The sequence below is a fragment of the Gorilla gorilla genome, chromosome 21 (genome assembly GCF_029281585.2).
Source record: "Gorilla gorilla gorilla isolate KB3781 chromosome 21, NHGRI_mGorGor1-v2.1_pri, whole genome shotgun sequence".
In the NCBI taxonomy this organism is placed as follows: Eukaryota; Metazoa; Chordata; class Mammalia; order Primates; family Hominidae; genus Gorilla; species Gorilla gorilla.
Window position 1 is genome coordinate 13196643 of NC_073245.2, and position 16060 is coordinate 13212702.

The 16060-nt window shown below is 45.9% G+C and overlaps 1 protein-coding gene across 4 annotated transcripts in view; it reads right to left on the minus strand.

Moving 5' to 3' along the window:
* The window catches only part of DNAAF9 (dynein axonemal assembly factor 9), a 162265-nt gene that overhangs the window by 41778 nt on the left and 104427 nt on the right, over positions 1 to 16060 (minus strand). For all 4 annotated transcript variants that reach the window (XM_031004883.3, XM_031004884.3, XM_055372473.2 and 1 more), the window contains 6 exons: positions 10843 to 10989; positions 9682 to 9770; positions 7334 to 7435; positions 6945 to 7062; positions 2961 to 3049; positions 461 to 619 (listed from right to left, as the gene is read on the minus strand). In XM_031004883.3, the coding sequence (XP_030860743.3) occupies positions 461 to 619; positions 2961 to 3049; positions 6945 to 7062; positions 7334 to 7435; positions 9682 to 9770; positions 10843 to 10989 (704 nt within the window). The remainder of the gene's footprint in view (positions 1 to 460; positions 620 to 2960; positions 3050 to 6944; positions 7063 to 7333; positions 7436 to 9681; positions 9771 to 10842; positions 10990 to 16060) is intronic.

The window sequence follows — 16060 nt, forward strand, 5'->3', positions numbered from 1 at the left end:
AATATTCCCACTCCTCACTGAAGGTCCCAGGAAACTCTCCTGGGCCACAATCCAGGGCATGGTGAAGCTGGAGACTGCAGAGTATGAGGGTCATCTCTGCAATTCCACAAGAGGGAGGACTGAAACAGATGAAGCTCCCTTATTTAGATGATGAATGAAGACTTAGGGACCACTACTGCTGCAAAAATTCCTAATGAATCTTGCCAGGTTCCCTAATTCCCCACCTTGTGGGGATATGATGATGTTAAATCCAAACTTAAAACTTGTGTGCAAGCTATACTAGCCTGTAGGCCATAGGATGGCAATAGGGTCATTGCTCGCTTAAGGCTTCTCTGTAGCGCAGACACTGCTCATGCATGTAGAGTCTGTTCTGTGCTCCAGGTTTGTTACACATAAAATAAGAGTAATGGCAAGGTCATCACCCTGATTCGACTGTTTCCAGGAGACTTCCAATGCTCACCCTTGTAACACCACCAGCAGTCTGGTCTTCTTGCGGATGTAGGCTGACTGGCGCGCAGAGCGGTTCTGCTGGGCCTCTAGGGCACTGGAAAGGTATCTCTGGAAGTGTGCAGCATGAAAACATTCAGAGCTGTCCATGATTTGGCGATACACCATCCATCTGCAAAGGTAAAAGGTAACCTCAGCATGGGGGCCACCTGACGGCCTAGCTCCATAGGTTCAGCCATGGATTCAAATGGGACCATGAGTCCTAAAGCCATTCCGCCCAGTGAATCCATTCAGGAGAAAGCCATCTTGGCCTCACAGAAAAAAGGCAGAGGGCACTGGATGGGTTGGAAGGCCAGTATCCTGAAACCACTGTTACTGGGGCTTTTGATAGGAAACCCCTCGCCATAGGGAAAATGGTCAGGTAAGCACTTGACCAACAGACATCAGAGGTAAGAAAGACTCCTTCTGACCAGGCAGTCACTTTCTGAAGGACCATGCAAAAGATGGCTTCAGTTAGTCTCTTGCTAAGAATCAGCAATGGGCAGGGTTGGCCGGGCATTGCGGCTCACGCCTGTAATCCCAGCACTTTGGGAGGCCGAGGCGGGCGGATCACCTGAAGTCGAGAGTTCAAGACCAGCCTGACCAACATAGAGAAATTCCATCTCTACTAAAAATACAAAATCAGTAGGGCTTGGTGGCGCATGCCTGTAATCCCAGCTACTTGGGGGGCTGAGGCAGGAGAATCGCTTGACCCCGGGAGGCAGAGGTTGCAGTGAGCTGAGATCGCACCACTGCACTCCAGCCTGGGCAACAAGAGTGAAACTCCATCTCAAAAATAAAAATAAATGGGCAGGGTGAATAATTCAGAATCCTTATAGAACAAAAACACTAGACACGAGGAACTGGTTAGACATTTAGTACTCAATAAATGAGGTCCTGTATTTCCCAAGCATCGCTCTGTAATTTGCCTCCCCATTCTCCACAATATCCCATCCTAAACTGCCAACTCTCTATGCAATTTCAGGCTTCCAAATTTCTTTACGGCCTCCTGCAGGATGCCTTACTTTGGGGTAGACTGACTGGATATTAAACGCCTGGTTCAATCCGCAAGGGTTGTTTAGTAATCTGACAGGCAGGTGGAAGTGAAGGATGAATGATTTTCCTGATTTCACCTGGGCCAACCTGTTCCAGCTGCATCTGAACTCAGGCAGTCTCCTTGTGCTCATGGGAGGATCATGACATCCACCAGGCCTAAGTTTTATAACCGTCATGACCCTGAATTTCCCTGCTGACCAGATGCACTCCCAGCCCTCTGCATTTGCTTGACCTGCTGCTACAATGCTCTCCCCTAGATAGCTACATGGTTTATTCCTTAAAGTCTCTGCTCAAATATCACCTCCTTAGTGAAGTTTTCCCAGACCATCCAATTTAAAACTGGAATCTAAGCTGGCTGCACAGTAGCGTGTACCTGTATCTCAGCTACTTTGTAGAATGAGGTGGGAGGATCACTTGAGCTCAGGAGTTTGAGACCAGCCTGGACAACATAGCAAAACCCCATCTCTAAAAAATTTTTTAAAAATTAGTGCAGCACACCAGCATGGCATATGTATACATGTGTAACAAACCTGCACGTTGTGCACATGTACTCTAAAACTTAAAGTATAATTAAAAAAAATTAGTTAGGTGTGATGGTGCACACCCATAGTCCTGCCTACTTGGGAGGGTCAGGTGGGAGGATAATTTGAACCCAGGAGTTTGAGGTTACAGGTGAACTATGATCGTGCCACTGTACCCGAGTTTGGGTGACAGAGAGAGACCCCATCTCTAAAAACAAAACAGAAAACTGAAACCCCACTCCCAGCCCTGCACTTCCTATAACCTTCCCTGCTTTATTTTCTGTTTTTTGTTTTGTTTTGTTTTTTTAATCAGGGTCTCACTCTGTTGCCCAGACTGGGATGCAGTGGCGCAATCTCAGCTCACTGCAGCCTCGCCCTCCTAGGTTCAAGTGATCCTCCCACCTCAGCCTCCCGAGTAGCTGGGACTATAGGTGCATGCCACCATGTTCGGCCAATTTTTGTATTTTTGTAGGTTTTTCCATGTTGTCAAGGCTGGTCTCAAATTCCTGGTCTCAGGCGATCCACCCACTTTTGCCTCCCAAAGTGCTGGGATTACAGGTGTGAGACACTGCACCTGGCCCCTTCTCTGCTTTATTTTCTCCATAGAACTTTTCACTAGTTAATATACATTTCCTTATCTGTTTGTCTTACCAAACTAGAATGTAAGCTCCATAAGTGCAGAGATTTTCGTGTCTGTATGTTCATCGATGTATTCTCTCATACTCAGAACGGTGCCTGCCATACAGGAAGTGCTCAGAAGAGCATATTAAATGAATGGCTGACTACCATGCTGATACCAGTCCCACCAAGGCCAGAACATGTCTAAGGTTTTCCAGTGCCTAGGCAGGCCCAAGTTAGAATCCCTTTCCCCAAAGCAAAGGCAGCAGCCATACTAACCTGCCACATTCCTTATGCAGAGTGACCAGAAAAGCACAGAGCTCGCTAGCGTGACAGCCTGGGAGGCCGGTTACAATGCTGATAATTACCTACATGAAGAAAAAGTCATGGGTTTGCAATTCAACTGCATTGCATTATGTAAGAAGAGGTTAAGAGAGCTGACTTCTGGTGCCAAGCATTGTGGGTGTGAACCTCAGTACGACCTCTCACTAACTCTGTGACCTTAGGCCAATGACAGAACCTATACTGTAAAGTGGGTGTGAGGATTAACTGGGTTAACATAAGCAAAGTGTTTAGAACAGTGCTTGCCATGTAGCAAGTACCATATAAAATGTAGTGTTACTAGTTTAATTTTTACTAGAGTAGTAACACTAATTAGAGCAGATTGTGAATAGATTACTTAAAATACAATGCATTAAAGGACCTACTTGCTTGAGACCACAGATCTCTTCTGTAAAGCAGACATTCAGGGATATTATGACTTTTTTTCCCAGTAGTAACTATTTCTTAGGAAAACACTGGGCAGAAAGGAGGTCTGGGACAAAAATGCCCCAGGCTGGTGTAGTAAACTAGGGCAGAAGACAGGAGAGTGGTGCTGGGGATGCTTCTGCCTGGTTGCCTGTGCCCTCCAAGTCACACGGTCAGGGCTAAGTCTTTTTTTTTTTTTTTTTTGAGATGGAGTCTCACTCTGTCACCCAGGCTGAAGTGCTGTGGTGTGATCTCAGCTCACTACAACCTCTGCCTCCTGGGTTCAAGAGATTCTCCTGCCTCAGCCTCCCAAGTAGCTGGGATTACAGGCACGTGCCACCATACCCGGCTAATTTTTTCATTTTTAGTAGACACGGGGTTTCACCATGTTGGCCAGGCTGGTCTCGATCTCCTGACCTTGGGTGATCCACCCGCCTTGGCCTCCCAAAGTACTGGAATTACAGGCGTGAGCCACCGCACCTGGCCGACCAGGGCTAAGTCTTACTCACTGTGTGTGTGAAGCACTTGTGATTCTGGAAGAGAAGAGGGGCCAGGCTGAACTGTCCTAACCTTATTATACACCCACAGGAAAATAGGTCTCCTTTCAGGTAGACATTCCAAAGCAACTTAATAAATTCACTGAAAAAGGAGGCATCAGGCAGGTGAGGACAGGAAACCTATAATCACCGAGGGAGGTCTATGTAAATGACTTGGCATGGCAAGTGCCTCTGTAAGTTTTTTTGTTGTTTTTTTTTTTGAGACGGAGTCTCGCTCCGTCACCAGGCTGGAGTGCAGTGGTGCAATCTCGGCTCACTGCAACCTCCACCTCCCAGGTTCAAGTGATTCTCCTGCCTCAGCCTCCCGAGTAGCTGGGACTACAGGTGCCCACCACCACGCTTGGCTAATTTTTTGTATTTTTAGTAAAGACGGGGCTTCACCACGTTGGCCAGGATGGTCTCGATCTCTTGACCTCGTGATCCACCTGCCTCGGCTTCCCAAAGTGCTGGGATTACAGGCGTGAGCCACCAGCCCAGCCTGTTAAGTTTTATTTCACAATACACAAGACTCACTGGGACAGGCCCAGTCACAAATAACTTATGCTAAAGCTAAGCCTGGAAGCACTCATCACTTGAGCTGCCCACATCAGCACAGAGAAGACGGCCGTAAATCCCTCTTCTTTTGTAGGACCCAGAAGCTGTCTCTTGTTCCCTCTGACCAGGGCCTCTACACCGTACCCCTTTCTACTCCTCAGGCAGTACTCCATGTTTATCCTCCTCCCATCCAGCCTTCCCTGTCTTCATTCCTATTTCTCAGTGCCCAGGTCTCAGCCCCTCAAATTGCAGCACAGGTACGTACAGCCAGACATGTTTTTACTTTAAGGCCAATCCAAGAGCACCTTTTTTTTTTTTTTGAGATGGAGTCTCGCTCCATTGCCCAGGCTGGAGTACAGTGGTCGATCTTGGCTTACTACAACCTCCGCCTCCCGGGTTGATGCAATTCTCCTGTCTCAGCCTCCTGAGTAGCTGGGACTACAGGCACCTGCCACCAATGCCTGGCTAATTTTTGTATTTTTAGTAGAGGCACAGTTTCACCTTGTTGCTCAGGCTGGTCTCGAACTCCTGACCTCAGGTGATCCACCTACCTCGACCTCCCAAAGTGCTGGGATTACAGGCATGAGCCATCCCGCCCGGGCGAGCACCTTTTAATAAAATACAACAAGTAGGTATGCTTTACAAACAGATGCTTTACACTCTTGCCTAAGGGAAAAAATGATGTTTCTCATTGCTTAGTGCTTTTATTTCCTTTTGCAGCTGAGTATCTTCTAGACTTGCATGGAAATAAATATCCTCTTTGAGCCTATTAAGACTTATGGTTCTGGGCTGGGCACGGTGGCTCATGTCTGTAAACCCAGCACTTTGGGAGGCCAAGGCGGGCGGATCACTCGAAGTCAGGAGATCAAGACCAGCCTGGCAACATGGTGAAACTCTGCCTTTACTAAAAATACAAAAATTAGCTGGGCTTGGTGGCACATGCCTGTAATCCCAGCTACTCAGGAGGCTGAGGCTGGAGAATCACTTGAACCTGGGAGGCAGAGGTTGCAGTGAGCCGAGATCGGGCCCCTGCACCCTAGCCTGGGCAACAGAGCGAGACTCCATTTCAAAAAAGAAAAAAAAAAAAAGCCAGGCATGGTGGCTCACGCCTGTACTCCCAGCACTTTGGGAGGCTGAGGCAGGTGGATAACCTGAGGTCAGGAATTTGAACCAGGTCAGGAGCTTGAGACCATCCTGGCCAACATGGTGAAACCACATCTCTATTAAAAATACAAAAAATTAACAGGGCGTGGTGGCAGGTACCTGAAATTCCAGCTACTTGAGAAGCTGATGCAGGAGAATTGCTTAAATCCAGGAGGTGGAGGCTGCAGTGAGCCAAGATCATGCCATTGCACTTCAGCCTAGGCGACAGAGCAAGACTCAGAAAAAAAAAAAAAAAAAAAGACCATCCTGGCTAACACGGTGAAACCCCGTCTCTACTAAAAATACAAAAAATCAGCCGGGCGTGGGGGCGCATGCCTCTTATCCCAGCTACTCGGGATGCTGAGGCAGGAGAATCCCTTGAACCTGGGAGGTGGATGTTGCAGTGAGCCAGGATCACACCACTGCACTCCAGCCTGGGCAACAGAGCGAGACTCCGTCTCAAAAAAAAAGAGACTTATGGTTCTGAAGGAATGGTGAGAGGGGGTCAAGAGGACGGAAGTGTGAGGCAGGAGCAGATTAAAATTCACTCTGGGGGCCGGGCACAGTGGCTCACACCTGTAATCCCAGCACTTTGGGAGGCCGGGGTGGGTGGATCACCTGAGGTCAGGAGTTCGAGACCAGCCTGGTCAACATGGTGAAACCCTGTCTCTACTAAAAATACAAAAATTAGCCAGGCGTGGTGGTGCATGCCTGTAATCCCAGCTACTCAGGAGGCTGAGGCGGGACAATCACTTGAGCCCAGGGGGTGGAGGTTGCAGTGAGCCGAGATCACGCCAGTGCACTCCAGCCTGGGTGACAAAAAAAAAAAAAAATCCACTCTGGGGAAGATAGTGTTTATAAAGTATCACTTTACACTGCTGATTCCGGCAAGGCCTGAATAACATGGGTGCCCTTCCCTGTATTAAGTGCAATGTGTCAACCACTGCCAGGTAAGTTCCTGTCACAATCAGGAAGAGCTGATGGCATGAAAGCACCGAGTAGGAGTTTAAATGTTCTTGAGACGCCAGGGAAGGGCACGGCAAGATGCTAGGGTTTTGTCACTGTCATGAGGCTTGGCTGGGGTTAATGTAGACACCTGACACAGTCATTGTATACAGCAGGTTACATGTGTATCATTACATTTCAGGATCCAAGGAAGTGGAGAGTCCTGTAACAGGGACTCCATCTAAGTTCTTTTTGTTAACTGACACAAAAGATTCAGGGGCAGGCTCTCAAGATCATCCTCCTGTGAATTCCCAGCATATTTGGTGAGCTCCTCTACCTTGTCATTTTCTATTCTGTGAGTAGTGTTGATTTCGGCTTGCTGCAGCAGGACAGGAAGATGGGTCCGCATCACAGGCTCCTGGCTAATGCTGCTGATGGCGAAATGCTGGAGAAACCTAAAAACACAAAGACAATGCTATTATGTTACCATCCTAGCCTGTCCTGAAGGTGCCTACTCACATGAAAAAGTTTTTACTTAATTGCTGAAAAATAAACCTTGGAGAGATTCTCTCTAGAGAATAAAATTGTGTACAGTGTGTTACTGCGACATTTTACAGTGATCTCTAAGAAACTACAAGAAAAAGGAGCCTAAAAGGACCAACACTGAGGTTTCTGACATTTCAAAAGCCAGAATATTAAACATCTATAAACAGAACCAGAGCTTACCAGTCCAGCTCTGGGAGTTTGGCTGAGAGTAACTTTAGGGAACTCCGTTTCTCCCCAGCAGGCTGGCTCAGGGCACTGAAGAGCTTCTGTGCACTGGAGTGCCTGGAATAACAAAAGCTCACAGATTAGAAGTCCATCTTCCTTCAGCATATACACTTTACACAACTGGGCCTGATGCTTTCAAGCCAGAGTCCAGTGACAGAGTCAACGCTTCCAAAACACACATCTCAGACTTAAACAAAATGAGGTGTTAGTGCATGATGACGGGTACGTCCACATAGAAAGGTTGGCCTGAAATCCCTTGATAATACCATGAGTTTCTGATTCTCGGTGGTTTCACCTCTACTTTTTTTTTTTTTTTTTTTTTTGAGATGGAGTCTTGCTCTGTCGCCCAGGCTGGAGTGCAGTGGTGCGATCTCGGCTCACTGCAAGCTCTGCCTCCCGGGTTCACGCCATTCTCCTGCCTCAGCCTCCCAAGTAGCTGAGACTACAGGTGCCTGCCACCACGCCCAACTAATTTTGTGTTTGTATTTTTAGTAGAGACGGGGTTTCACTGTGTTAGCCAGGATGGTCCCGATCTCCTGACCTCATGATCCGCCCACCTCGGCCTCCCAAAGTGCTGGGATTACAGGCATGAGCCACCGCACCCAGCCCCCACTTTTTTTTTCTTTTTTTCAGACAGAGTCTGGCTCTGTCACCCAGGCTGGAATGCAGTGGCACGATCTCAGCTCATTGCAACCTCTGCCTCCCAGGTTCCAGAGATTCTCCAGCCTCAGCCTCCAGCCTCCCGAGTAGCTGGGATTACAGGCGCATATCGCCATGCCCGGATAGTTTTTTGTATTTTTAGAAGAGATGAGGTTTCACCTTGTTGGCCAGGCTGGTCTTGAACTCCTGACCTCAGGTGATCCACCACCTCGGCCTCCCAAAGTGCTGGGATTACAGGCGTGAACCACTGCGCCCGACCTTTTTTTTTTTAAAAGAAGCCCAAACACATTTTCTTGCTGTATTCATGTTGAATTCTCCATCTACAATGAGCAGTCATGAAGATGGTCTTCTTCAGGGCAACATGGTCCCAGGACTGGGGCAATCCAGGGGACTGACAGGGAGTGTGAGGATGGGAGGCGGGGCTACCTCTTGCTGTTTCACATTAGAGACAAACTGTAACACAGTCCATGGGCCTGCAATCGTCCCCTTTTATTATCTGGCATAACGCTTGATGTAGTTGTCCACTTTATTCTGGAAGTCCTCCTTGTTCTGCAAATGATGTTCTGCAGCTTCAATATTCAGTGGATCATCAAAATTCAAAAGATCAGTAAACAAAGAGTTTAATCCCCAAACGACATCCTTTAATGTTCTCATGGGAGCCCAGCCAGTGCCATCAATTGAATGTTCTCTCAGTAAACTCAGACATATTTCCCCTGTCTCTGTGATGTTGGGGTGCCAGATCTTGGTCAGGCATTTCACTTTGGGAGGCACCATGTTATACACATCGGGAACTTCGGTTTCAAACTGAAATTTTCCACCCTGGTAGTAACCCTCATCTGGAGTTACTGTTAGCTGAAAACAGTGAAGCTTGTTTGGATCAGGAAAATGCACTTTACACGTACAAGGTAAATTAGCTTCAAGTTCTGCAACCTCTGTAGTCCCACCTGCTAAGTGGGAGGATAACCTGAGCCTAGGAGGTCAAGGCTGCAGTGAGCCAGGACCGCATCACTGCACTCTACCCTGGGTGACAGAGTAAGACACTGGGTGCCCCCCGAGACAGGTGAGACAGGCCTGGCGCCCAACACCATGCCTGGCCCGGGTCAGGGCTGTGAGACGTGGCCCCTCACAGCCACACTGGCTCCTGGCAGTGGGGACATTTTTGGTTTTTTTTTTTTTTTGAGAAAGGGTCTTGTTTCATCACTCAGGCTGAAGTGCAATGGCATGGTCATGGCTCACTGCAACCTTGAACTCCTGGGCTCAAGTAACCCTTCCACCCCAGCCTCCTGACTAGCTGAGACTACAGGCATGTGCCACCATACCCAGCTAATTTTTTATTTTTTGTAAGGACGGGGTCTCACTATGTTGCCCAGGCAGGCTAGTCTCTAATTCTTGTGCTCAATTCATCCTCCTGCCTCAGCCTCCCAAAGTGTTGGGATTACAAGTGTGAGGCACTGCACATGGCCCTCTCTTGCCTTCTATTCCCTCAAGGGTACCAGCTACCTGCAAGTTGGCAGCATTGAAATGTCTGTGTTGACCCTTTCAGAAGCCAAGACCCCTGTGTTACATAATGCGAGGCATCCTGCAGAGAGAGCACACCCACAAAGCCTAGGGAAGCAAGCACAAATACTGAAGCAGCCACTTACAATCTCTTTTGTTCCACAGACAATCCATCTTCCTGGATCACTTTTAAAGAGAGCCCTGAGTTATCCTGCTGTTTCCAAAGGGAGAAGACCTAAACAAAACAGAATTTGAGCAAAGAACACTTTAAACCCAACAACAGGATATGGAACCCACATGGGGATTTGATGGTTGTTGAAAATCTAGACTGTCACTGCAGAGAAAATGACTATAACAAACAAGTTTGCTTCAAAAATAGAGGCCTGAAGCAATTTTGTTCTGTATTTTTAAAAACCAGAATGTCTTTCTGGGTTACTCCCCCAGGGATTCTGCTCCTTGAGAGGTCAGGAAGTAAGGAGAAAGGGATCGGGTAACACTGTCCTTGCAGCAGACGCATGTTCTCCTCTAGGGAGACAGAAAGGAGTGGTTCAAGCAACTCCTGCCAAGAAGCAGAGGGATGGCTGAAGAGAACCTAAAGAGCCGTCTTTACTTTCCCAGATTGAAAGGACAAGCACAAGGAGATAAAAAGGTCCAGCAAAGGTGGAAGACACAGACTGGGCTGACAAGCTATACTATAGCCAAGGTCAACTCTTGCATCCTCTATGGACTGCGAATCTGACCTGAGGGAGGAACACTGTCCCCTCACAAGCTGCTGTAATCACACCTTTCCAAGAATTCCCACTAGTCATGAGGCTGGCCATCAGTTTGGCTTTGGCTATTGCTTGGTCTCTAAGTGGGTCGTATCATTCTCGTAAGCTCCCTCATCTATGCCATCTGAGCACCTATAAAGTGCAGCCTGCCAGGTGGTACCATTCGCAAGGGCAGGGACTGGCCCACGGGGAAGGAGTATAGGGTGGCAAAGAGAACACTATTTCAATAGGTAGGGCCCAACAATTCAATAAAGTAGCTAAATAAGAGATAACTCTAATTAGGATTTAAAGGACAAAGTAGATTTTTCTTAAAGGCTAAAAACCCTCTTGTTCAGTTTCTTCCAGCTCTCACCTCTCATTGCCAACAGCACCACTCCAGAACTTGAAGGGATTAGAAGCAGTCACCCCACACCAGCCAGCCCTCCTAACTCTCCCTCTCATCACTTCACTGTTAGCCCCAAGATGATGCCTTACCATTTAAATCGCTAGGGGGAAAAAAAAGTAGTAGTAGTTTTGCTGAATAATGACTGATATTACCTCTGAGTAAAATGCTTGGTATATCTTCGATTTGGGAAAAAGGGCAATCATCAGAAAATTGCTTGATCCATGGAAATGAACTGGGAGGTGAGGAAGCAATGAGCTTTTGAGGTCTATGAGAAGAGCAGCAACAGTACTGGTGGAATCCTAAAGTGAAAAGGAGGGAGCATCAGCAAGAAGAGCATCTGCATAATTACAGCACTCACAACTACTGCCAGAACACACAGGATCAATTTCAGTACAATTATTGTCACATTATGTAGTTCACTGGGGTTCAGTATAGATGTGCTTTACTTATAGGAGATATAGGAAATAAAAGGATTTTTTTTTTTTTTGAGACAGGGTCTTGCTCTGTCACCCAGGCTAGAGTGTGATGGCTCACTGCAGCCATCAAGTGATCCTTCTACCTCAGCCCTTCAAGTAGCTGAGACTACAGACACATGCCACTATGCCTGGCTAATTTTTTTAAACTTTCTGTAGAGACACGGGCTCTCTACGTTGCCCAGGCTGGTCTCAAACTCCTGGTCTCAAGTGATCCTCCCACCTTGGCCTCCCCAAGTGTTGGGATTACAGGGGTGAGCCACCACCCCTAATCTGGATTTTTTTCCCCTAAACTGAAAATGTCATCTCAAAATTCATTCTAGGATATTAATTCCTTATCAGATATATGATTTGTGAATATTTTCTTCCATTCTGAGGATTGTCTTTTCACTCTCTGGATAATGTCCTTTAACACACAGAAGTTTTAAATGTTGACAGAGTCCAGTTTACGTATTTTTTCATTTGCTGTCCGTGGTTTTGGTATCACATTCAAGAAATCACTGCCAAATCCAGTATCATAAAGATTTTCTCCTGTATTTTCTTCAAAGAGTTTTATTGTTTTAGCTCTTTTTTTTTTTTTTTGAGATGGACTCTCACTCTGTCGTCCAGGCTGGAGTGCAAAAGTGTGATCTCGGCACGCTGCAACCCCCCCCCCCCTCCTGGGTTCAAGCGATTCTCCTGCTTCAGCCTCCCGAGTAGCTGGGACTACAGGTCCGTGCCACCATGCCTGGCTAATGCTTATATTTTCAGTAGAGACGGGGTTTCACTATGTTGGCCAGGCTGGTCTCGAACTCCCGACCTCATAATCCGCCCGCCTTGGCCTCCCAAAGTGCTGGGATTGCATATTGTTTTAGCTCTTAATGTTTATGTTTTTGATCCACTTTCAGTTAATTTATTGTACAGGGTATAAAGTAAGGGTCAAACTTCATTCTTTTGCACACGGATATCTAGTTTTCCCAGCACCTTTTTTGTTTGTTTGTTTTTGAGACAGGGTCCCACTCAGGGGACCTGTGCCCAGGATGGAGTGCAGTGGTGCCATCTTGGCTGACTGGCCTCCGCCTCCTGGGTTCAAGCGATTCTCATGCTTCAGCCTCCCGACTAGCTGGGATTACAGGCATCCACCCACCACACCCAGCTAATTTTTGTATTTTTAGTAGAGATGGGGTTTTGCCATGTTGGCCAGGCTGGTCTCGAACTCCTAGCCTCAAGTGATCTGCCCTCCTTGGCCTCCCAAAGTGCTGCGATTACAGGCGTGAGCCACCGCGCCTGGCCTCTCAGCACCGTTAGTTAAAAAGACTGTCCTTTTGACATTGAATGATTCTGGCATCCTTGTCAAAAATGATTTGATACAAAAGTTTATTTCTGGGCTCTCCATGGGTCTAGTCCACTGGTCCATATGCCTGACCTTTTGCCAGCAGCAAACTGTTAGGTCACTGTAGCTTCATAGTGAGTTTTGAAATAAGAAAATGTATGTGTTACAACTTTATTTTCTTTTGCAAGATTGTTTTAAACAATAAGGGTCCCTTGAGAGTCTATAAATTCTACATGAACTTTAGGATGGGTTTTCCTATTTCTTTTTTGAGACATAGTTTTCACTCTGTCACCCAGGCTGGAGTGCAGTAGCACAATCTCGGCTCACTGCAACCTCTGCCTCCCAGGTTAAAGTGATTCTTGTGCCTCAGCCTTCCGAGTAGCTGGGATTATAGATACGTGCCACCACACTTGCCTAATTTTTGTATTATTAGTAGAGACAGGGTTTCACCATGCTAGCCAGGTTGGTCTCAAACTCCTGACCTCAAGTGATCTGCCCGCTTCAGCCTCTCCAAGTGCTGGAATTGTTAAGTGTGAGCCACTGTGCCCGGCAGCGTTTTTCTATCTGCAAAAAATGCCATTGGGATTTTGATACGGACTGCACTGAACCTGCAGATCATGTTGGGCAGTATTGTCTTAATATTAAGTCTTCTGAGTCACGAACATGGATGTTTTTCCTTCATTTAGGTTGTCTTTAATTTTTCTGCGATATTTTTCAGTTTTCAGTGTACAAGTCTTTCACTTTCTTGGTTAAATTTATTCCCTAATACTTTACTCTTTTTGATGCTAACGTAAATTGAATTGTTTTATTTTTTTGAGACAGGGTCTCACTCTATTGCTCAGGCTAGAGCACAGTGTGGCATGATCACAGCTCACTGCAACCTCTGCCTCCTGGGCTCAGGAGATCCTCCCACTTCACCTCTCAAGTAGCTTGGGACTATACGCACCTGCCACCATGCCTCACTAATTTAAAAAATTTTTGAGGCTGGGTGCACTCCAGCCTGGGTGACAGAGCGAGACTCCATCTAAATAATAATAATAATAATAATAATAATAATTTTTTGTAGAGACGGAGTTTCACCATGTTATCTCAAAGTCCTGGACTCAAGTGATCCACCTGCCTTGGCCTCCCAAAGTGCTGGCATTACAGGCTTGAGCCACTGCATCCAGCCCTGGAATTGTTTTCTTAATATCTTTATCAGATTGTTCATTGGTAGGGCATAGAAATGCAACTCATTTTGAAAAAAATTATAAAAATAGAACAGAGAAGAAAGTTTTAAAAAAATTAATCGAAAGTCCCATCACCTAAACCCAACTACAGCTAATATTTAGTACTTTTGTTTTCCTTTTTTTTTTTTCAGAGACAGGGTCTTGCTCTGTCTCCCAGGCTGGAGTGTAGTGGTACAATCACAGCTCATTGCAACCTTGAACTTCTGGGCTCAAGTGATCCTCCCACCTAAGCCTCCCAAATAGTTGCGACTTCAGGTATACGCCATCATGCTTTGTTTTTTGTTTTTTTTTTTTTTTCTTTTTTTGAGATGGAGTTTCGCCCTTGGTACCTAGGCTGGAGTGCAATGGTGCAATCTCAGCTCACTGAAACCTCCGCCTCCCGGGTTCAAGCGATTTTCCTGCCTCAGTCTCCTGAGTACCTGGGACTACAGGTGCACAGCACCATGCCCAGCTAATTTCTGTATTTTTAGTAGAGACGGCATTTCACCATGCTGGCCAGGCTGGTCTCGAACTCCTGACCTCAGGTGATCCGCCCTTCTTGGCCTCCCAAAGTGCTAGGATTACAGGCGTAAGCCACCACGCCCAGCCCCTTATCCTGTTTTTAAAACTTAATTTATCATCACCATCAGCCATGTTATCATATACTATCAGTAAACATTTCCAGTGACTGCACTCTCTTCCCCTCTTGGGCCACCTACACAGCTTGACATGAGCTATTCCAGTTCTCCTCTGCCAACAGTTCCTCAGGATTTATTCCTTAGTATAAATTAGTATGCTTTAATACTATATTAGTGTAATTTAACAATAAATGCTAAGTTACTGTTACATATGATAGCAGGAGGTTGTTAATGATGTAATTTCTTCTATCTGTTAAGTAGCCTCATGTCCTCTGAACATCCCTGACCTGGGACTCAGTGTTTTCATGTTAATAAAGATACAACTCTTCGCAGAAAAAAAATATTAACTCATTTGTCTAAATCACTAAAAATGTTTTTCCCAATTTTAAAAATTTGCCTTTTGAAATACTTTTAAAAAATTATATATATATGTATATATATTTTGAGACATTCTCACTCTGCAGCCCAGGGTGGAGTGCAGTGGTGGGATCTTGGCTCACTGCAACCTCCACCTCCTGGGTTAATGCAATTCTCCTGCCTCAGTCTCCCAAGTAGCTGGGATTACAGGCATGCACCACCACGCCCAGTTAATTTTTGTATAGTAGAGGTGGGGTTTCACCTATTGGCCAGGCTGGTCTTGAACTCCTGACCTCAGGTGATCCACCTGCTCCAGTCTCCCAAGGTGCTGGGATTACAGGCATGAGCCACTGTGCCTAGCCATAAAAAATTATTTTTTATTTTTAATTAATACATAATATGTACATATTTATGGGGTATAATATGTTGTTTCAATACATGTATACATTATGTAATGATTACATCAGGGTAATGCATGAGAAATCCATCACCTCAAACATTTATCATTCAGAATCTTCTCTTCTAGCTACTGTGAGATCTGAACACCTTATTGTTGACTGCAGGCACCCTACTGTGCAACAGAACACTAGAACTTACTCATCCTTTCTAAATTTGTATTCATTGATCAACCCCTCCCCATCCCCTAAAATACTTTTTAAAGGGTTTTTGCATTACTAATTAGTCTGACAAATTTTATGATATACCCATACAATGGAATACTACTTAGCAATAAAGAGAACACAGCTATTTACATACACAACATGGATGAATCTAAAAATCACTATGTTGAGTGGAAAATGTCAGACTCAAAGGTTACAGAATAGATGATGTTCATTTATATAACATTCTAGAAAATGCAAACTAATATATAGTGACAAAAGCTAATCAGTGGTTGTCTGAACCCAGGAGTGGAGGGAAAGATGAAAAAGGGCATGAGAAAACATTTTGGTTTGATAGTAAAGGTGGTTTCATGAATGTACACATCTGCCAAAGCTTTAAATGGATACAGTTAGTTGTATTTACAGTATACTTTAATAAGTTAAATTATCAGCAAAAAATTTTTAAAAATCAGTAACTGGTCGGCTGGGTGTGGTGGCTCATGCCTGTAATCCCAGCACTTTGGGAGGCTGAGGTGAGTGGATCACGAGGTCAGGATATCGAGACTGTCCTGGCTAACATAGTGAAACCCCGTCTCTATTAAAAATACAAAAACAAAATTAGCTGGGCGTGGTGGCGGGCGCCTGTAGTCCCAGCTACTCAGGAGGCTGATGCAGGAGAATGGCGTGAACCAGGGAGGCAGAGCTTGCAGTGAGTCGAGATCGCACCACTGCACTCCAGCCTGGGCAACAGAGCGAGACTCTGTCTCCAAAAAAAAAAAAAAA